Below are 21,989 nucleotides of genomic sequence, written 5' to 3' on the forward strand. Positions count from 1 at the left end.
AAACGCCCTGTTGGCCCTCCGGACGTCACGTCACGCTCAAGGCTCGAGCGCTACGTCAGCACTGTCCACGAAACATGGCGGTGCCCATAGGAAAGCGACTTGTGGCAAAATCTTACCTATTGATATCAGTATTATTTATAACGTTAAAAAGTATCGGGTGTGATAACATTGCATCAGGGGCTTCGACGTCAGACCCAGAAGCACCCCACAGACGTTTTGAATACAAATACAGCTTCAAAGGACCGCATTTGTCCCTAACCGATGGCAGCATTCCGTTTTGGATACACAGTGGGAGTAAGTTTTGGAGCCAGCTGTCAACCTACCTGTCATCACGTATTATTTAATGTACACCGTTTTATATTTTCTCCTCTTCCCCTTCCCTATTCAACCTAATTTTGAAGGTTACACAGTTGGCCGTATACGAGTTATCGATCGATATTGTGACAGCAGCCCGCCACAGCTGCTGATGCTCACAGTGATCTGGGTGATGAGATTCTGTTGTAACACCAAAGAAACGCCATTTATTTAGCAGACGGCTGTTTAGACCACTAAAGGCAGGCTATGTGTTCACCTGAATTGGACCAGCAGACCTCAGACGATTGTGTATTTAAATATCTCTTAGCCTATCTCCCATTGGGAGCGTCTGGCTTTGGATTCTTGCAACACAGTTCATTCTTTAGCACTAGTCAGTCTACACAGTTACGACAGCATGGTCTCACTGTACTGAAGCCGTTTCCAGAATATATGACTGATTTACTATTGTCACTCTCTTCCTTCTCCTCCTCCTCTCCCAGATGCTATTCCCAGTGCGGACCAGGTGCGGATCACCCCCTCGCTGAGGAGCCAGAAGGGCTCCGTGTGGAGCAAGAACATGGTCCTGTTTGAGAGCTGGGAGGCGGTGGTGACCTTCCGTGTCTCGGGCAGAGGACGGATGGGAGCCGACGGACTGGTGAGGAGATGTTGTGGAGTGGAACTGGTGGTAAACCTAGCCTTGATGCTAGCTTCATGTAGTGCAGGGTAACTACAGTGGCACTGATAATGAACACGGCGTTGATACGAGCTTCTTGAAGGACAGGGTAACTACAGCGGGACTGGTAATGAACATGGCGTTGATAACAGCTTTCATGTAGGGCAGTAACATGGCATCCAGATGAATCTGCAAGCTCATATAGTTTTTTCTAGCCTGTGTATTCGGCCCCACTCACAGACATATTTCCAGCAGACCTAGCCGGGGTCGAGGCTAAGATTGCTTTACAGAGTGCCGTTGAGGCAATATTTGCATGAAAAACTAAGATTACTACAACGGAACTGGTGGTGAAGCGTTGAGGCTTGGTGTACTTCCTCTTCTCACAAGTGTCTGATTTGTGTCGCCTCCCTGTGAAGCAGTAAGCTCTATGGGGGCAACCAAATTCCACTGAGTACATACATGAGGCACTTGTCCTGCGAGTTAGCTTGCAGGTAGATAGGTAGCAAGATGTCCCAACCCTGACTGATCCTCTCATTTCCTGTATCTGCATTCACCGTGCGATCTTCCCAATCTCACTATTACTGTCACTACTACTGTTAACTATTTGTGTAGAATGTTAACATTAATGTAAATTAACATTAATGTTAATGTTTATTAATGGGAAGATCACACGGTGAATGCAGATACAGGAAATGAGATGATCAGTTAGGGCCCCCATGTATCCTTTTTAGAACAAAACAAAATCATTCTATGAACACGGAATACACACTCCACGCCAATCAAACCCCCTTATCCTTCATCTAAAACACCTGCATACATTATCCTTCAGGTGTTGCCTATGATTTCACACCGATTCAGCCCGCCGTGTTCCACCACAGGCCGCTGGCGCCCGCAAGCATCTGCCAGGGCTGAAGTGTACTTGATAGAGACATTGAATTGGTGGCTCGGGGCTCTAGTGGCACCCCTCTCTGAGTGTGTGACCCCGGGCTCGGTCCTCGAGGGGGGGGTTGGTGAAAGCTCCTTTTCTCCTGCCGCCGTTCATTAGCGGATCCCGACAGGAGCCGGGGCTTTCACGGCTTCAATCATTAGACAAACAAGGGGGTGGTTTGGGCGAGAGATGAATCCCTGTGTTGCACCACACATCATCAAGTATGAAGAATAAAGATGGGCGCCCTGAACAGTTTCTGGGGAGGATAGTCATGATGTCATCTGCATCGACTCCACCGAGAAAAATAAGTGAAACTTTATTCTTGTTTGTTATTGAAATGAATGTACATTGTACATTCATATGAAATTGCAAAACAAGAATAAAGTTTAGCTCTGTATAATGGGAACTCGGGTTGTTATTCATAATGTCGGCATTAGATGCAAAGAAACTTGACTTTCAAACCCCCCCTGGCCGTGTCCTTAGCATCAGTCACCCGTTGCTGCAGCGGTATCCAGGGGGAGAACAGCATGTTGCCTAACGGGTTGTGTTTGCTCTGTGATAACAGGGGATATGGTTCACCTCGCAACAAGGCCTGGACGGCCCCGTGTACGGAGCGGCCGACAAGTGGAACGGAATCGGAATCTTCTTTGACTCGTTCGACAACGACGGAAAGGTGGGACAGAGTCTCTCAGCGGCTGTGTTGTTCAATAGTTTGGTTTAGTGTGTTGATTTGTTCAGGACTTCTCTAAACGTACTCACGATCACCTGATTCAGAGATAAGGAGATAAATAATTTTTGATAAAGCTAAAGCCATTCATTACTATATTATGTTCAAGTAGTCCTTTTTGTAACTTCAAGTAAAGTATCTGTCCAGTTCACAAAACATTATTAGACCAAGCTGAGGATTTGCCGAATCAAAGCTTTGAAATCAGTGATTTGTCTGACCCAAGGTCAGTTTATATTACACTGTTGGCATTGACACATGTTAACTCTGAGGGCGTTGCCTTTACACATGCTTGATAATGCTGTTGTCCTGATTCATCCCCTGTTTGTCACTAGCAAAGCAAAAGCACTAGACTAGAAGATACGGTGTCTGGGACAGTAGAGAAACATATCATTACAAGTTAAATTATGAGGTTTATATGTCATGGAATAACTATCATTTGAACTGTTTCAACAGTGTTCAAATTTGAAAAATATTAGGTGGCATCTGCGCTACGTCACACCAGTGCTTACATACACTAAATCATGGGGACAGTGGTCGGGACAGTTGAAAGTACAATGGAGACCAGTTGCGGAACTCTGAGGGGTAAAATTAATTCCAAGCCCTGGCCACTAGGAGGATTTTTGCAGCTTGTTTAGGGTGTTCAAAGTGAACTTGAAATGCAAGCTTATTATGATGATGATTCAGGTATTGCAAATCATTATCTACTTGAACTACATGTTTAATTTAATCTAAAACTTATAAAATCATGGTACTATAATTGTATTTTACGAGAGTAACCTCGGTTACTCGGTTACTCACTATAAGATAAATAAAATAAATGGTTTAATTTTAGAAAAGATGTCAAAGTTGCCCTTTGGTGTGATGTGTGTTAAAGGATGTTTGTGTAATTTCTACATGCCTCATTCCTTTGCATAATTCTGTATTTACCTGCATGCATACATTTGTTGGATGAACACCTGCCTTGACTTTCTCCAATTTATTTTTCAGAAAAACAACCCTGCTATTGTCGTTGTGGGAAACAATGGTAAACTTGTTTATGACCACCAAAAGTGAGTAAATATTTATTTTCCTTCTGCTCCCTGACATCATCACCCAGCCACATTTTTTGAACAACTTAAAGAAGATTAGAAAATATGATTATATTTGGTCGGGGGGTGGGGGGTAAATAATAATCCTCCATCTCTCCTAATCTCTCTTGGGCCAGTAAAGACTGTAAATAACAGTTTTTTTATTCCATCATGTCTTCAAATTACACTCACCGCCTTTTTCCATATCTTATCAGGGTTGTTTACAGAATAATCCATAAGCATATAGACTCTAATGTGATAATATGATTTACTTATTAGATTATTATTTTCTTATGGTTGCGCTTTTCGTGAGCGTTTTACATGTGTTTGCAATTAATGGTTAACATAAAATCTTGTTTATTATTATTTGTAACCCAGTGATGGCACAACCCAGGCTCTAGGAACATGCTTAAGAGACTTCCGGAACAAACCTTATCCCATCCGAGCCAAGATCACCTACTACAAGAAGTCGCTGACGGTAGGAGCCACAAGCACTGATTCACAGTCAGTGTCCAACATTAACACACAAACCTATAAATTAGGCAGTTCAAAAGAGAAACTTTTCAGAACAACACGCATTCCGAATCGTTTGCATATTGTTGTACATCAGTTCCATTATTTTGGATAAGATTTCCCCACTCTTTACCTCTTTATCCAATCATTCATTCATTCCTTCATCCAGGTGATGATCAACAACGGCTTCACCCCAGACAAGGACGACTATGAGTTCTGCACCAAGATGGACAACATTGTCATCCCTAAGGAGGGCTTCTTTGGGATCTCAGCGGCCACCGGTGGTCTAGCAGGTAGTCATCATGTTTTAGCGTGCTGTTCTGTATTTTTATGTCGAAGTTGTGTATTTGCTTGAAACAAAGGTACTTATAAAGCATAGACATTGTCTGTTCCTTCTGAAAGTGAACACAAACCATGCCAAATCTTCAGATAAAGATGAAAATAAACAAATAGGGATCCTGTATTAGCATGATGCATGATGTGCACTTGAATAGCACTAATATTAAAACCAGCAGACTCAATTCACTTTGTCTTTGTAACTCAATATTGATCATATGGTATGAATATTTCTGAACTCAGCTTCGGGCAAGTGCCAAATAACTCAATGTCAATCTAGAGATAACTAATCGAATTGGCGGAAAATTTAACCATAAAGAGAGTAATTTGAAGGGTAAATTGAAGTATTTCTAATCCTGTGTTAAAACTGTCTTGTCTGTTTCTGCCTAAATGTTTCTAATCCCAGATATTTCTCCCCTTCAATAGATGACCATGATGTTTTGTCCTTTTTATTATTCAGACTAACGGAACCTGGACAGCAAAAGGTAACTAACACGTCTCCTGTTGTATCGTAGTAGTCCGCCACACATAAAAAAGAAGAGAAAGAATACAGAATCGCTCAGCAATTTGAGAAATAGTTCACGACATAACATTTTTGAACCAAAGCCTGTCTTTGTGTGCCGATGGCTACTTGGGAAGAAAAAAAAGGTTGAACCCGGCCCTCTCCATTGAGCTCAGAGTGGTTGTTTTGTCTCCGTTGTTGAAGCCCCCAGCCGAGGCGGAGATCCCCAAAGAGGAGAAGGACAAGTACCAGGAGGAATTTGAGAACTTCCAGCAGGATCTCGACAAGAAGAAAGAGGAGTTCCAGAAGGAGCACCCGGACGTCCTAGGGGAGCCCAGTGAGTCAACCGCTGCTGCACCGTACAAATATATACACTATTTAGAAAACTTAAATAATATTATAAATATATCATTTATTAGTCGGGTCACAGGGGCCAATTACTAAATTCAAGGTGTGTGTGTGTGTGTGCTATTTCAGTTTTTTTCTTTCAATATTTTGAAAACAGTTATGAAATGAAATGGTTTTCTCCTTCATGTTCTACCAACTGATCCAGACAGCATGACACCAATATCGTATAGGCCCATAGGCTCTTTTACAATAAAACGTTGTAGTGTGTGTGTGTACAACACACACAAATATGTTTGTCGTCCTGTCTACCTCCACTCAGCATTAACACTGCCAGGGTTAGGAGTTCAACTCCCTGCACTAATAATGTATGCGCTCACGGTATCGTACGACTATTTGAGGAACTGGGAAGAAACAAACATCTCTAATCACATGAACCTAATGTATATAAATGCAAAGCGAATGAATCTAACGCGAGGGACGTCGGCGTCTCTTCCAGTCGAGGAGCAGTATGAGAGCGTGAACGACCGGGAGATCCGGCAGGTGTTCGAGGGGCAGAACCGCATCCACCTGGAGATCAAGCAGCTCCACCGGCAGCTGGCCATGATCCTGGACGAGCAGCGCCGCTACGTCTCCGTCATCACCGACGAGGTCGCCAAGAAGGGCATCAACGCAGAGTCCGGACAGGTACGGGAACACACACGCCCCCACACCGGGTTAAGGGGAACAGAATAGGACTGGAAAATATATACATCCATAGCTGTTGAAGGGTTATAGGGAACGGAAAATACAGAAACTGTAATTTTAAGCTCTTTTTTTTGTCAATAACTCATTTTTTCTTTGGCCTTTGTTTATTATCTTAGATGTATTCTTATCTCCGGTTTGATTTGCACTGTTCCTTTCGATGCAACACCTGAATTTCCCATCGGAGATTATTAATTAGGTGTTATCTTAATGTACAAATATTAAGCCGCGGACCGAAATATGACGTCAACCGTTGGGTGTGTGTCTGTGTGTGTGTGTCTGAGCGTTTGACGTTGGCACAAGAATGAAAGCCGTTTCTGGTTTTTTTCGTGACTGACGTCAACGGTGTTTTGCCTCCAGCCAGATGCTGGCAGTCCCCAGATGAGCTCGGTCATCGCCACCCAACAGGAAGTGCTGAAAAACCTCAACGACCTACGGTGAGTCGCGGCGACCGGGGCGGTTGTTATTCAAACGGTTTTGGTCTCTGAACTTCGAAAGCTTGCTGTTGTTTTTGTCCTCCAGATACAAAATGACCTATGATACTCCAGGAAAAACAAGAAAAGTATGAAAAATCCCTTTTTTAAATCTCTGAATTCATGGTTAATCTTAAAAACAATAGAATGAGTTGCATCCCAGGTGTTTGTCAGCCTGATAATCCAGCTCACCATGAAATCCCCCGCTTTCTATACCTACTCACTCTATCTAAAGATCCTTTACCACAGCAACGTGCACAATAACATACACATGCACAGACACAATAATGACATCCCCGATGTACAATATTTTCTATACTTCGGACCATTCTAAAACTCCTTACTGAAATCCGGTCAACTTTGATGACTTGTCTTCCTAATTCAATTTAGGGTTTGGTTGAGAGGGACATAACACAATTAACACGTTATTACATTTTTTTTTTATGTTTTGTCTTTCTTGCGCTCATCAAAATAGAGGGAACAACAAACTGGACAACAAATAAAATGAAAAACGTCAAAATGTGAGCTATCTTATACATCGAGTAAATAAATAAATCCCTTTCCCTGTTCATGGCATTTCATATGCTGCTTTGGTTTACTGCGTGTACCGCAAGTTGTAAGTGGTAAACATACCAAGACCCAGACATAATCTTCTGAGAATTTAACGTTCACTATCTCTATTGATATTATTGCAATACAAATGGAAGATAATACGGCTTAAGAGATTGCAATTGTAGTCCTGCGTGGCTAAGACTCAAAGGACCGCCTGATATTTCAGACTTGAGTATGCGTGATTAAATGGGAGAAATGTAATTGTACAGCGTTTTGGATAATGTCAGGTTTTCTCATCCCGCGTCAGTAAGATATTTGTTCTTTGCTGTGGCCACGCGTCCTTCAAGGCTTAAGCCACTGTGATCACACGGTAGAGCGATTTAACAGACGTTTCTCAACACGCACAAAAGGGAATTTGATGATTAATTTCACAGCATTTTCTTGTTATTGTGCAGATCATAATACTTAAAAATATGTCTGCTTTTTGGCAAGAGGGCAACGGTGATGATTCTTAAACGTTGGTAATCTTTTAGCAACTCTGAAATGGGGTCAAAGTGAACTGAAAAAGTCTGAAGAGGCATTTTGATCTCTAACATTGATCCTTCTAATACCATGCTGATTATATTTCAAGAAGACACAAAGACACCATATTGTCTTTGGAATATTAAAAACGTTATATGGTTGTATTGTTTTATATTAATTTGCACGCGCCAACCATCTGTATTGAGGGTTAATCGGAATCACAAGATATTAAAGGTTTTATTTTATGTAACATTAATCTCTTGTCTATAATAAAACAAGAAAGCTGTTTGTATGCCCCAAATCCCGCTGAACATTTATCCTTAACAAAAAAAAATTATGTATATATATCTCTGATAAAGATATATTTTATCAACGATAATATTAAGGACAAACAATAAGAAAAAATATATATATGTATATGTGTGTGTGTGTGTATGTATATATATGTGTTCATCGCTATTTCTATTTGATACTTATTTCTGCCACAACCAATGGACATCTGCAGTCAAGTATTTTTCAATCAACTGACCCAATCATCCAGTGAAGATGGCGTGAAAAGGCAACATTTTCATAATGACTTCAATTGAGCAACACCCTTCAGCAGAAAGGCAATTTTAAGATGAGCTTTACAGGGACAATAATCCGGTTGACGTGTTGAACAAGTTGCGGGTCCCCATACGGGCCTACAGCTGCCTCATCCCTGCTCTCATATGCTATAATACGAAGGGCACATCTGAATTATTCAGTAGATTAAGTCAGTTTATCATGACCCTTCCCCAAATCACACATTTCCCTTGTAGTCTCGGCGGTTCATCTCCATAAACGGGGTCACTGTTGAAGATTAGGCGATGGTTTATTATTAAATATTCACTTTCTCATGGGAGGGTATTTTATTGATCCTTCTGAGAAACAAATTACAATGTGTTTATCTGTCATCCCTTTACATACTGAACCCCCCCTCCCCGCCCCCCCTGCAAGAAAAGACCACCACATCTTAATACCAATTGGTTCCCCACTTTATCAGATTAGTAGTCTTTAAATACATCTGTCATCACACACAGGCAAAACATTCTCTGATTCCCTGATTGCTTTCTTGTCAAAACTCCCCCCTTAGGACGTTTCACTCATGACCTTTAACAATCAGTTAAGACGTTGATTTTAATGCATTAGTGTTATGTAGGATATTCAAAGATCTAAGGGATTAGGCCTAGCACTTTCCATGGAAGGTTACACATCGTTTTTGCACTTTTCAAATAGTTTCCTGTTAATATACACGCTTGGCAAAGTAATTCATCAAATTGTAGCAAACCAAGTTATCAATGAAGATGAAAATACAAACGCCTGTCTCAAATTAAATGCTGCAGAACAGACTGGACGTTTCTCACTATTCTAGAAATATCTCAATAGATGTAGAGTGGGCAGGGTAGTGTAGTGAGATGGGGGTCTGGCACTCAGCAGGAAGGTTCTGGCTTAGATCCCCAACATCTGGTGTCTACCTGTATAGGAATTCTCAAGTATGACGTCTATTCCTCTCCCTGCTCCTGTATGTCCTGTATCTGGATTCGATGGAAGTCTTTCTGGGTTACGGACACATTTTAATCATCAATCATCTTTCTTGAGCTCTATGGCCTATAGTATGACAGACTAAATAAATGAATAGAATAAATAGAATAACCCTTTTAATCTATCAAGGAACCTCATTTCTTGACACTTGGCTACTCGATGCTGTCAATAAACAATAACTAATAAATTATTTTGGAAGTACCTACATGGCACCTTACAGGCTACTGTAGCTTCTCCTACGTTGTTGAAAAGGGAGGGTAGAGGGGTTTATTCAGTTGGTTGCAGATCACCTCTAGGTGGCACTAAATCCTACACACTGCAACTTTAAAACGACATCCCATTCTTAATGAATATGATGATGCCGGCCCTTTTGCAGCTCATTAGTTGATCCTGGTTTCCGGTTTGCTTACAGGCTTTCCTTCCAGGAGTCCCTGAAGCAAGTGGGCTCGGTCCAGCACCAGGGCAACGCCGCGGGCCTCGGGACGTACGAGACGGTGCAGCACTTCAACGAAATCAAGGAACACCTGCACTCGGTCAAGAGGGACGTGGATCACCTGGTGCAGCGCAGCCCGCCGGTACAACACCCCGCCCCAAGATATATTGATCCAGCTCGGCACCTCACACACATTGTTTTAAAGTGACTAACAAGTCTTACCTGAAATCATCAAGGATCAAGGATGTCTAGCATGCCTCAATTAAAGGGGCAATTGTTTTGATTTGTATCACTGCTAACTGTTTAACTGTATCCCCCCAGAACCCTGCAGAGAAGATGTTGAAATGTCCAGACTTCCCCCCGATTCCGCCCTGTCTGTCCACGCTCCACTTCGTCGTCTTCGTGGTCATCCAGTCCGTCCTGTTCTTCTGCTACATCATGTACAAGTAGGTCCTCCCCCTTGGCTAACCGGTCCCGTACTGACGAATATCGACTGACATGTGACCACTGAATGCTGACTGAGTTTCTGTTTTGTTTATTTGTCGAATAGAAGTCAACAGGAAGCGGCAGCCAAGAAGTTCTTTTGATGAGACGGCAGGAAAATGAGAAGATGTCCATATTGTCCATGATTTTTTTAGTTAATATAATTTGTGTTTGAAATTGTAAATAATTATACTTGAAGAAAATACTTTTGTTTTGAGAATTCTTTTCCCTTTTTTAAATTGCAGTTTTAATTTGATGATACAACCTGTGTATTAATTCCCGCTCAAAGTGTTCCACCATTTCAATTCCCAAAATAATTTAACGTTACATGCAGTGTTTTTCCAGTTGATTTTCCTCGGCTTTTGTCTCATTCAATGAATTCATGGCTCTAGGTTACAATAAAAGTGTTCAATTTAAAATATTATGTTTGGATCGATGCTACGATGCTAAAACTCCAACAGCCGTAACATAATGTGTAGCAATGCTGAATGAGTGGTTGTGTTGTCTTCTCAAGCTGTTTTATATAAATAGAGGAAAACAAAAACACATGTGGTATGCTTATTTACATCCGTGTAACTGCTATGGAGGTCCTCAGACACGTGAACTTCAGTCACTCTTCATCCATCAGGTTACCTTTGCTGGGTACGTTTATGAGTAGCAGTTTACTATTCCAATTGGTTATTATTGTTACGTAGACGGCGGCCAACAGAGCAGTTGGTTCATAACCTAACAAAGGTAGTCAAATAATTGCGCTTCACAAATTCATTGCGTTTGTGTACTTATTAGTCACTTACCGAGTTTTGAGTTTGAGTCTTTATGGATTTGATAATCCTAAACCTGAGACATTGAGATTACAGCCATCCCTGTCGGACACTCGTTGTCATTCTGCTTGTCAAGTTTCAAGGGTAATATTTCCTTGAGATATGAATATTTCAGGAATGTGTCTCACCAAGGACCTGTAGTGTGCAGAGGTCGCCACCAGGAGTTTGTTTCATTGCGTACATTCAGAGATGTGGTCATTTATGAGGCCTTCGGTCAGGAATCGGAAGTAGAGAACGTAGTGGATAAAGAGAGAAAGGTCTTGGTTAAGTCATCCCCTATCCTTTATGGACATTTTAATCACCCCCCCTCCCCACACTTCTAAAAACAATGGCGCCGTGGCCAGGGGATAAACAGCTCCATAATCCTACTCATCCCTCCCCCGGTCTGCGCTCAGTAGTATAAATGGAAATGTCCGAGCCAGGTTGCACACGGCCGCGCCCCCTGCCTCACTAATATGATTAAGCACCAATGGTCAGAGGCCACATATGCCTAAAGAACCGGGCGCACTTTACAACAGTTTTTTTTTCACAATGGTGACAATGTGGCACCGAAGCTCTGTAAAAGTAACAGAAAATCAATAAATGTATGCTAAAATGGAATGAGGGATCCACAGAGGTCCTGCTGTCTGTCAGGAATAGAGAGAAGTGAGCGTGCCATCTGCCCCTGAAACATGGCCGAGCTGGGAGGGTTTAATCCAGATTATGGCCGAGGCACAACTGTGTGTGTGTGTGTGTGTGTGTGTGTGTGTACGTGTTGCTCGGTGTCAGTGTGTCCTTGGCTACATACACACGCAGCAGGCTAGCTAGCAAAAGGAAGGATCCCGCTGGATTTACCGACCACCCCCCCCCCAAAAAACAAGGAGGCCCCAAAAAGACCCCTGAAGGACACCCCCAGAAAGGCAACAGCTTTACCGACCAACTTTTACTACTCCTGAACCTGAGAAGAACGGCGGCTCGTTGTTCATAGCGGCGGAGGAGATCAGTTTTGCAGGGCTTACAGCAGAATGGCGTTCCTGATCAAGAGCATGATCGGCAACCCGTTGTCGGGGATCGGGCTGGGCGGCGGAGGGGACAAGGAGGAGGAGGCCGCGCCCACCGACCCGGCCAAGGCGGCGGGCATGACCCGCGAGGAGTATGAGGAGTACCAGAAACAGGTGGTGGAGGAGAAGTAAGTGAGGCTGGAGAGGGGTCCACCTTGTTGTATTCCCACTGTTGGCTGGTGGAGAGACGCCCGGGTGAGGCGGGTCAGACCAACCAACACGTCTGACCTTGACAAAACGTTCTTTTGGAGCGAAAAAATACTGACATGTTTCGAATACGTTTTGCTGTTTGTTGTTTATTATTTTTCTAAATGTAGTTTATTAATGCCATACCCGAAATGTTAGAAAGTGCACATAAAAAAAACGTTAAAGGTGTGTTATTGTATTGATACACATTTATTAATTTAAAGATGTTTTTTGTGTGCATGGTCACAATAGACTATTATTATGCCATTATTTAAAATTCAGCTGACATGATTTGTATGGAGAGATTTGTTGAAAGATAATAACTCCCTAAAATAAACTACTCAATCTCCCTCAAAATGTCCTCTGTTCTGAGGGATATCCTGTCTATTTCAATATGTTTCAATAAGCTTTCTAATACTATATCTGAAACAGAGTCAGCTTGACTGTGTAGCCATATTCTGTAAAATATTTGAAAATACTAATTCCTCCAAGCAAGCACCAATCAGCCTACAATTGACCAATGCTTTCTGATATTCACTGTGTAACATTTACTGTATCATTTTCTCAGCATAATTTATAGCTTAGCATATAGCCTGAAATATTAGCAGGTAATGTCAAAATGGCCATTGCCATGTGTTTGCTAAGCTGCTTGGCTGCTGTCTCTTGTCTACTGTTTCAAATTGTTGTGTGAATCATCTCACACCACATATATTACATCATAATTCCGTATAGAGATATTTATTCGGGTAATAATAATAATAATAATAATAAATGAAATGTATATAGCGCTTAATATGGTACTCTAAGACGCTTAGAGTATGTCCAGCATTATCAAATGAAATGGTGCATCATTGGGTACATAAATATGCTACTCTGAATTATGAATCTGGTGTATCTCTAATAATGGGATATAATGGAAAATGGGGTATTTAGGACTTCTGTAAAGCTCAGAAGAATTATTGCCATCCAATAAATCGAGTGATTTAGATGTAGAGGCTGGACATGTAGATGACATAACCAGATGTGTGCTTCCATCTCTCTGGAGATAGGGCAGTTTGGGCAATGCATTTTACAAAGGTCATACATTTTATTTTAGTCAGTTGGCTAAGGTGACTAGGTGAGGTCAATTGGAGCTGTTATACATGAAAGAAGTTTGCACTAAACATTAATACGAGAACAACAATACAATACAAGAATACAACAACAATATATACGGGAAGAAGTATGTACAACTACAATCTAAACCAATAATCTATTATAAAAGTGTGAAATTAGCCCCTCATATCCCCAATATTCATGAATTGGATTTAAGTATAATGAAAGTGTTCCCATTGTGTTTGCAAAACCAGTACAATCAAAATATTGTTATATTGTATTTGTCACGATAATCAAAGTCTACGCAACTAGTACAGGACAACACATTACTGTGTATACATTACATACACTTAAACCATGAAGGTCTTTGTTTGGTGATTAGTAATACCGCCTATAGCGGGCCGCTAGGTTCCATCTTTGTTATCAATTCTGGCTCGGCAGGGGGACAGAACAGAATCAAGATGGCCGCTATGCAAACAAACTAATAATAATCAACCGCCATTGTTCAACGCCATTGAATCTGTGATATCTACAACTGGCTACTGCCTTTCCTCGTTCTGAAATCATAATGTCTAGTTGGTCTTACTCTAAAGTGTCTCTTCTACAGGATGGAGAGAGATGCAGACTTCCTGCATAAGAAGGCAGAGAGAGCCACACTGAGGGTTTGTCTACGAGATAAATACAGACTTCCAAAGGTAAGCACTGCTCACTGCCTCAACAAGTGCTGCTGAACTTAAAGAGCGACTGTGAGAACTCACTCTCCAAAATAACCCAACAACTAAATCCATTTTGTTACTTTGCCGTGTTTAAATAGGTTGCTTCATAAATATATTCTCTTTCATACATATAAATATATTTCTGTTAAATATAAACGTATATATTTGAAACCACAAATATTGATTCGCAGGATTGGAATTTGAAAAGTGTGAGTACCACTAAAAAACTATTGACTTTTCAAAGTCAAACCTTATTAATTACTTCTCTCTCAGCAAGAATCAAACAAGAAGAAAGAAAACTAATTCATATTCAAGTCCGGCCTCTTATTGGCTCAAACGTAATAATACAAAACCCTTAAAAGCAAGGCATGGCGATTGGATGCCTTGTAAGGGCTTCCTCTTCAAGCCTGGTTGACCATCAACCCTGATCCGGTGAGCACGAGTTCTGGGCAGACTAGGATTCGAGAGAAGACGGCGGAAACCATGCCAACGGATTAGTGTGAGCGCGACGTCCCCACGTGTCCCTACAGCCCCCTGTTGAGCACCTTGGAACGGCCAACCGTCGCGGAGCAGGTGTCGCAGCCTCTTTGAGTAATCTCAGGCGCTTGGTGTGGAGCAACAAGTGTGAGTTAGGACGGTATAGGAGTAGACACAAAGTGATTTCTTCCTGTTCCCTGTCAAGAGCGAACTGATAAAAGGAGAACGGGTTTAAACCTTAGCTACAATGGCAGGAGCAAATCAGGTATGTCGAAATGTGGTTCAAAAGGGTTTCTATGTTTGATGGTAACCATAGTTTTCTTGCAGAGTCTTCAATTGATCCGTTCCCTGCATTGACAAATTAATGAAAAATTATAAATGAACTCAATTTTCCACCTCTTCATATTCTTTTCTATGGCTGTGTGACAAAGCACTGACACTTGACTATTATACACATATCTTCAGGAAAATCAAGGTATTGATAAATGTAATTACTTTCTTCAATTGATGTTTTCCATTGCATGGAAAGCCTGGGCCTTTGACAAAAACTGCTTTACATAAGGTGTCTTCATTATGACAAGGTGGCTCTATGCTGAACTCCCTGATCACCATAACAACTCTGTCAAGGAAACAAGGTTCCTTTGTCGGTTGGCTTCTGTCGAGGACACCTGTGTACGCTCTCTCTAATAGCCACGGTTATTGTTTGAAACAATACCTTTGCCCCGAGTGCAGGCGTTTGACTCGAGAAGCTGATGCTGTCAAATGATTGTTTGGTCTATTAACTGTGTGCGTCTTTGCTGTTCTGAGAGTGTCAGATCTTTAGTCATTGGTTGCTTGCGTGAGGCCACGGCTGTGGGCCATGGTAATCCCACAGCTTGGTGTTAAACATAGACCCATGGTGTTGTAACAGCATTCTGTAGTCTTCTGCAGCCTTCTGCAGTCTGTACCATACAGGTCTGTGCGGAAGGGTTTGAAGTTGGTTGGGGAAAAAATTTGAATGTTTGCTTCTTTATTATGTACAGATATCGATATGTTTCTATTGTCTGATTTACTGGTTCGAATTTAGATTCCTATCAGAAAAAAAAAAAAAAATCTTATTGACATCACTCTGCTTTATAAATCTGCATCCATGATTAGAGGTCAAGACTAGTGCCATTCTTGGAGAGAGGTATCACCTTCCTAGAATACCGTAGGGTGAGGGTTACCATGTAAGCAGGGGGGAACTAATCCTGAATCCATGCAGAAAAGGGTCAGGGTTCCTTTGGTCAGCCACATTGCTAAAATATCAAAATGAACTCATGCCAATGCATAGATTGTGATCCAAACACATACGCCAGTTAAAAAGGGCTCATCATGTGTGATGTTTATGAGTCTTTACAACCCCTTACAAAATGATCATAATGTGGGGGTTTTAAAACAGGCTGGTAAGAGCTTTTGGTGGACTATGTATCAACTGGTTTTGCTGGGGTTGTTCATTCAATCATACGTCTGAGTGGTCACACCCATTCGGGATGTCATAAACGGATCGACTTTAACAGTACTTCTGCAAGGTTTTGTTGGGACCTGCAGAAAGGCCCAAAAACCATCCCATAATATGTTGCTGTTCTTGATCACCTGATTGTTTACCCTTACTGCTCCATCAAGTATCAATCTTCTAGAAACAAGAGGAAGAAAAAGCCAGAGCATGTGTCTGCTGTAAACTAAACGATTTACAAAGACAGAGGGATGGATAGATGGACGGCTGGACGGATAGATTCACCCATTTAACCAATCAACTCCACCCTTGTTTTCATTGTTCTTAATATGTGTGCTACCATCTTTCCTCCTCACGGCCTCATTTCCAACTCCGCCACATACTGCTCCCCCCCCCCCCCCCCCCCCCCCCCCCCCCCCCCCCCCCCCCCCCCCCCCCCCCCCGGTGTGTCCACAGAGCGAGCAGGACGACAACATGATCGAGATGGCGGGCGATGACGTGGACGTGCCCGAGGAGCTGCTCAAGATGGTGGACGAGGACGCCACGGAAGAGGAGGTGAAGGACTCCTTCCTGGGCCAGATGCAGAACCTCCAGAACATGGACATGGACCAGCTGAAGGAGAAGGCCTCCACCACCGTCACCGAGCTCAAGACCAAGGCGGAGGAGAAGTGCTCTGTGATGTGAGCTAGTGTTAGGGGAGGGGGGGGGGGCTGCGGGAGGGTAGTGTAGTGGCGTGGTGGGGGAGGGGGGGGCGGGGGAAGAGAAGGGGCGAAATGATAAAATGCAATCCAAATGCCGGCTTTCCTAGGAACACACCAGCCTTGCAGCTTGCGAGAGGCTTGGATGCAAAGTCAAAGCTTCGACTCAAAGTGTATACTTGTAAACAAAACAGTAGCTAATTACTAGGACCGATAAGTAGTACAGATAAGGGCCAGGTGTTATGTCTTTACTTCCGTCTCATTCCACTTTCTCAACTGAATGGAAACTGTTTTTTGGTGTGTCTGTATAACTTGCTAACTCTAAAATGGCAGTTGTTGGTGGACTCTGGTCCAGAAAGATTACTCCTTTTGTTAGTATTACTCATTTGTTTTGTTTGTTTATGTTTTGGATTATCTAAATGATCTACAAAAAGTGATCCTTTCCAGTGAGGTGAACAAAATCCATTTTCTCTGACGCATTCCTATCCACGTGGTCATGTTTATCAAACACACATTCAAATCCAAAATGCTTGTTCTAAAGTCATTTTAACGATAATTGTGTATTTGTTTATCTATGCGAGACAGTGTTGTGTAGCACCTCAATGAAACAGCTAATTACTAAAGGAAAGTCTTCAAAGTAAGTCGGGATTCATATCAACCCTTTTTTCCCAGCTCTCTCCCTCAGTCTGTTGTTGACTATACTGTATGTTTGTCTGTAGTGAGTGTGAGTAAACGTTGGAATGTAGATGTATTCCGCTCCGATGTTGTTGAAAGAGTGACAATCAGGACACAATGTATGAGTTGGTCGATTCCAGTTCTTGACAATAATTGTGTTAAAATAAAAAAAAAAGCATTGACTCTGTATTGTATATGTCATGTAAAATATCTCACGTCCTCTTGTATTTTGATCAAATCTATATTCCTTTTAAAATGTTAGCCTATAGGCAAGAATGAAAGCTGTTCAGTTTTGCCTGTCCAAGTTTTGAATTATATTGTTTTCATTCCATAGATAATGATAATGACTGCAGACATGCAACTAAAAATGCAAATAAATGATTAAAAGATGTTTGTCAAATGTGTATCGTAAGTCCTTTTATGTCCAATCTAAATGCCACACATGACATCAGAACACCAGAACCATCAAGATTCATTATTTAAATCTAGCGGTGATTTTCCATCTTATACACACAAACTCAACAAACTACAAACTTTCCTCTAAGGCTCAGTTAAAGATGCTGAGCAAACGACATGTGTTACTGATCTGATTACCTCAACGTAATCCTATCTCCTATCTCCACAGATAGATCCCAAACTATCCAAAACAATGTGGTCCTTATTAACCTTATTAACCTGGGATCCTTATCCTCAAGTGGATCCTTCCCCTAGTTTACCATTAGAACCAACAAAGTGAGTAAACACTACTGTGCTTAATGGAGTATGATTATTGAATTGGAAGAGGGGGATCCTGAAAGGGAGGGAGAAGGAAGCTGTGAATGCTGGGTGCTTCGTGTGGAGTTGCCTCTGAAAGGCACTGGATTTGTGAGCTCTTGAGATTACCGGTTAATAGGATCAGAACTGTTGAGGTAGCCAGGCTGGGCAGGGGGCGTATATCTTTAGTTTCAGCGTTAGACGGGACGATGTGAGCGCAGAAAGTGTGCAAACCACACAATTCTTTGCCGGACATTTGGTGCACTAATTGTACTCATCAGATGATCCCTCCATTATTTACCAACCACAGGTGTACTTTGATACACTATTACTAATTTTACTTATTAATTACTTTACATACAACAGGGCCTCTCTACCTTGGGGATGTGACCTCATAAGGGGTCAAGGAAATGTTTCACTTAAAATAACGTTTTTTAAAGTTTGCATTTTTTTGTGTTAGGGTTATGTTAGGATTCAGTTTCAGTGAATGGGATAGGTTTTAGAGTTTGGGTTTTTGGTGTTTGATTTGGTTTTAAAGTTACGGTATCATATTAGGATTATAGCTTTCAGGGTAAGAGTATGGTTTTTGGGTTAGGGTTTGGTTTTAGGATTTTTTTAGGATTTGGGAACCTTTTTATGTTTCGTTGAATGGTACGATCCTCTGTGCGTTCATTTATTTTTTTTACATACAAATGATCTGTTCTTTGTAGAGTTTTAGTTGGGCACTTTAAGCAACTCCTATATTGTAGCCTGTATTGTACTGAAGGCCTACCTGGTGTAATAAGCGCAAATGTATCATACCTATTATTCATACCCCTTATGTTTTATTTGATAAAAAACGACAGTGTTACCCCTTACGTTTTCTTTGATGACGGGCAATAAAAAACGACAGTGTTACCCCTTATGTTTTATTTGATAAAGAACAACAGTGTTACTACCCCTTGTTATATTTGATAAAAAAACGACAGTGTTACCCCTTATGTTTTATTTGATAAAAAACGACAGTATTACCCCTTACGTTTTATTTGTTGACGGGCAATAAAAAAACAACAGTGTTACCCCTTATGTTTTCTTTGACGACGGCCGATAAAAAACGACAGTGTTACCCCTTATGTTTTATTTGATGACGGGCTATCAAAAACGACAGTGTTACCCCTTATGTTTTATTTGATAAAAAACGACAGTGTTACCCCTTATGTTTTATTTCATGACGGGCAATAAAAAAACGGCAGTGTTACCCCTTATGTTTTATTTGATAAAAAACGACAGTGTTACCCCTTATGTTTTATTTGATGACGGGCTATCAAAAATGACAGTGTTACCCCTTATGTTTTATTTGATGACGGGCTATCAAAAACGACAGTGTTACCCCTTATGTTTTATTTGATAAAGAACAACAGTGTTAACCCTTGTTATATTTGATAAAAAATGACAGTGTTACCCCTTGTTTTATTTGATAAAAAACGACAGTGTTATCTTTTATTTGATAAAAAACGACAGTGTTACCCCTTATGTTTTATTTGATAAAAACGACAGTGTTATGCTTTATTTGATAAAAAACGACAGTGTTACCCCTTACGTTTTATTTGTTGACGGGCAATAAAAAAACAACAGTATTACCCCTTACGTTTTATTTGTTGACGGGCAATAAAAAAACAACAGTGTTACCCCTTATGTTTTTTTTGACGACGGCCGATAAAAAACGACAGTGTTACCCCTTATGATTTATTTGATAAAAACGACAGCGTTATCTTTTATTTGATAAAAAATGACAGTGTTACCCCTTATGTTTTATTTGATAAAAACGACAGTGTTATGTTTTATTTGATAAAAAACGACAGTGTTACCCCTTACGTTTCATTTGATGACGGGCAATAAAAAACGAGAGTGTTACCCCTTATGTTTTATTTGATAAAGAACAACAGTGTTACCCCTTGTTATATTTGATAAAAAATGACAGTGTTATCTTTTATTTGATCGAAAACAACAGTGTTACCCCTTATGTTTTATTTGATAAAAAACAACAGTGTTACCCCTTACGGTTTATTTGTTGACGGGCAAAAAAAAAACGACAGTGTTACCCCTTACGTTTTATTTGATGACGGGCAATAAAAAAACGACAGTGTTACCCATTATGTTTTTTTTGATAAAAAACGACACTGTTACCCCTTATGTTTTATTTGATAAAAAACGACAGCGTTATATTTTATTTGATAAAAAACGACAGTGTTACCTTTACTTCTGAATTAAACGGAGATTGCAGAATCTAATCTAAAAAATATTGACCACACATAGACTCGTCCATTGCTCGCTGGGGGTGTACTATAATTACACAGCTAGGAAAAGCTGGGGATCGAACATGCAACCTTTCAGTTACTAGAATACTGCTCTACCTCCTGAGCTAAGCCGCCCCACATATGATTAAAAAGGACAGTGTCACAACTTATTATTTATTTGATGACGGTCTATAAAAAAACGACAGTGTTACTCCTTATGTTTTTTTTGATAAAAAACGACAGTCTTACCCCTTACGTTTTTTTTGATGACGGCCGATAAAAAACGACAATGTTACCCCGTATGTTTTATTTGATAGAAAACGACAGTGTTACCCCTTCTGTTTTATTAAAAAAACGACAGTGTTACCCCTTACGTTTTATTTGATGACGGGCAATAAAAAAAACGACAGTGTTACCCCTTATGTTTTTTTTGACGACGGCCGATAAAAAACGACAATGTTACCCCTTATGATTTATTTGCTAAAAAACGAAAGTGTTACTCCTTACGTTTTATTTGATGACGGGCAATAAAAAAACGACAGTGTTACCCCTTATGTTTTATTTGATAAAAAACTACAGTGTTACCCCTTATGTTTCATTGATGACTGGGAATAAAAAAAATATATTTGATAAAAAACGACAGTGTTAACCCTGATGTTTTTTTTGATGACGGCCGATAAAAAACGACAATTTTACCCTGCATGTTTTATTTGATAGAAAACGACAGTGTTACCCCTTCTGTTTCATTAAAAAAACGACAGTGTTACCCCTTACGTTTTATTTGATGACGGGCAATAAAAAAACGACAGTGTTACCCCTTATGTTTTTTTTGACGACGGCCGATAAAAAACGACAATGTTACCCCTTATGATTTATTTGCTAAAAAACAACAGTGTTACTCCTTACGTTTTATTTGATGACGGACAATAAAAAAACGACAGTGTTACCCCTTATGTTTTATTTGATAAAAAACAACAGTGTTACCCCTTATGTTTCATTGATGACTGGGAATAAAAAAAACTTATTTGATAAAAAAAGACAGTGTTACCCCATATGTTTTTTTTGATGATGGCCGATAAAAAACGACAGTGTTACCCCTTATGTTTTATTAAAAAAACGACAGTGTTACCCTTTACGTTTTATTTGATGACGGGCAATAAAAAAACGACAGTGTTACCCCTTATGTTTTTTTTGATAAAAAACGACAGTGTTACCCCTTATGTTTTTTTTGATGACGGCCGATAAAAAACGACAGTGTTACCCCATATGTTTTATTAAAAAAACGACAGTGTTACCCCTTACGTTTTATTTGAGGACGGGCAATAAAAAAACGATTGTGTTACCCCTTATGTTTTTTTTGATAAAAAACGACACTGCTACAGTGTTACCCCTTATGTTTTATTTGATAAAAAACGACAGCGTTATGTTTTATTTGATAAAAAACGACAGTGTTACCTTTACTTCTGAATTAAACGGAGATTGCAGAATTTAATCTAAAAAATATTGACCACACATAGAATCGACCGTTGCTCGCTGGGGGCGTACTATAATTACACAGCTAGGAAGAGCTGGGGATCGAACATACAACCTTACAGTTATAAGAATACTGCTCTACCTCCTGAG

General features: G+C 40.6%; 2 protein-coding genes across 2 annotated transcripts; both read left to right on the forward strand.

Moving 5' to 3' along the window:
* On the forward strand, positions 1 to 10,701 carry lman1 (lectin, mannose-binding, 1). Its single transcript, XM_030342323.1, has 13 exons — positions 1 to 294; positions 795 to 949; positions 2,461 to 2,568; positions 3,610 to 3,671; positions 4,068 to 4,167; positions 4,372 to 4,495; positions 4,965 to 5,023; positions 5,245 to 5,377; positions 5,885 to 6,072; positions 6,490 to 6,566; positions 9,652 to 9,814; positions 9,994 to 10,118; positions 10,223 to 10,701. Exons 1-13 carry the CDS (start codon positions 75 to 77, stop codon positions 10,257 to 10,259), a joined length of 1,551 nt encoding a protein of 516 aa, XP_030198183.1. The 5' UTR covers positions 1 to 74; the 3' UTR covers positions 10,260 to 10,701.
* Positions 10,702 to 11,719: 1,018 nt separating this feature from the next.
* On the forward strand, positions 11,720 to 17,728 carry cplx4a (complexin 4a). Its single transcript, XM_030342336.1, has 3 exons — positions 11,720 to 12,144; positions 13,905 to 13,992; positions 16,421 to 17,728. The coding sequence occupies exons 1-3, from the start codon at positions 11,981 to 11,983 to the stop codon at positions 16,646 to 16,648; spliced, it is 480 nt and encodes a 159-aa protein (XP_030198196.1). The 5' UTR covers positions 11,720 to 11,980; the 3' UTR covers positions 16,649 to 17,728.
* The last annotated feature ends 4,261 nt before the right edge of the window (positions 17,729 to 21,989 follow it).

This window comes from Gadus morhua, chromosome 19 (genome assembly GCF_902167405.1).
Source record: "Gadus morhua chromosome 19, gadMor3.0, whole genome shotgun sequence".
Taxonomy (NCBI): domain Eukaryota; kingdom Metazoa; phylum Chordata; class Actinopteri; order Gadiformes; family Gadidae; genus Gadus; species Gadus morhua.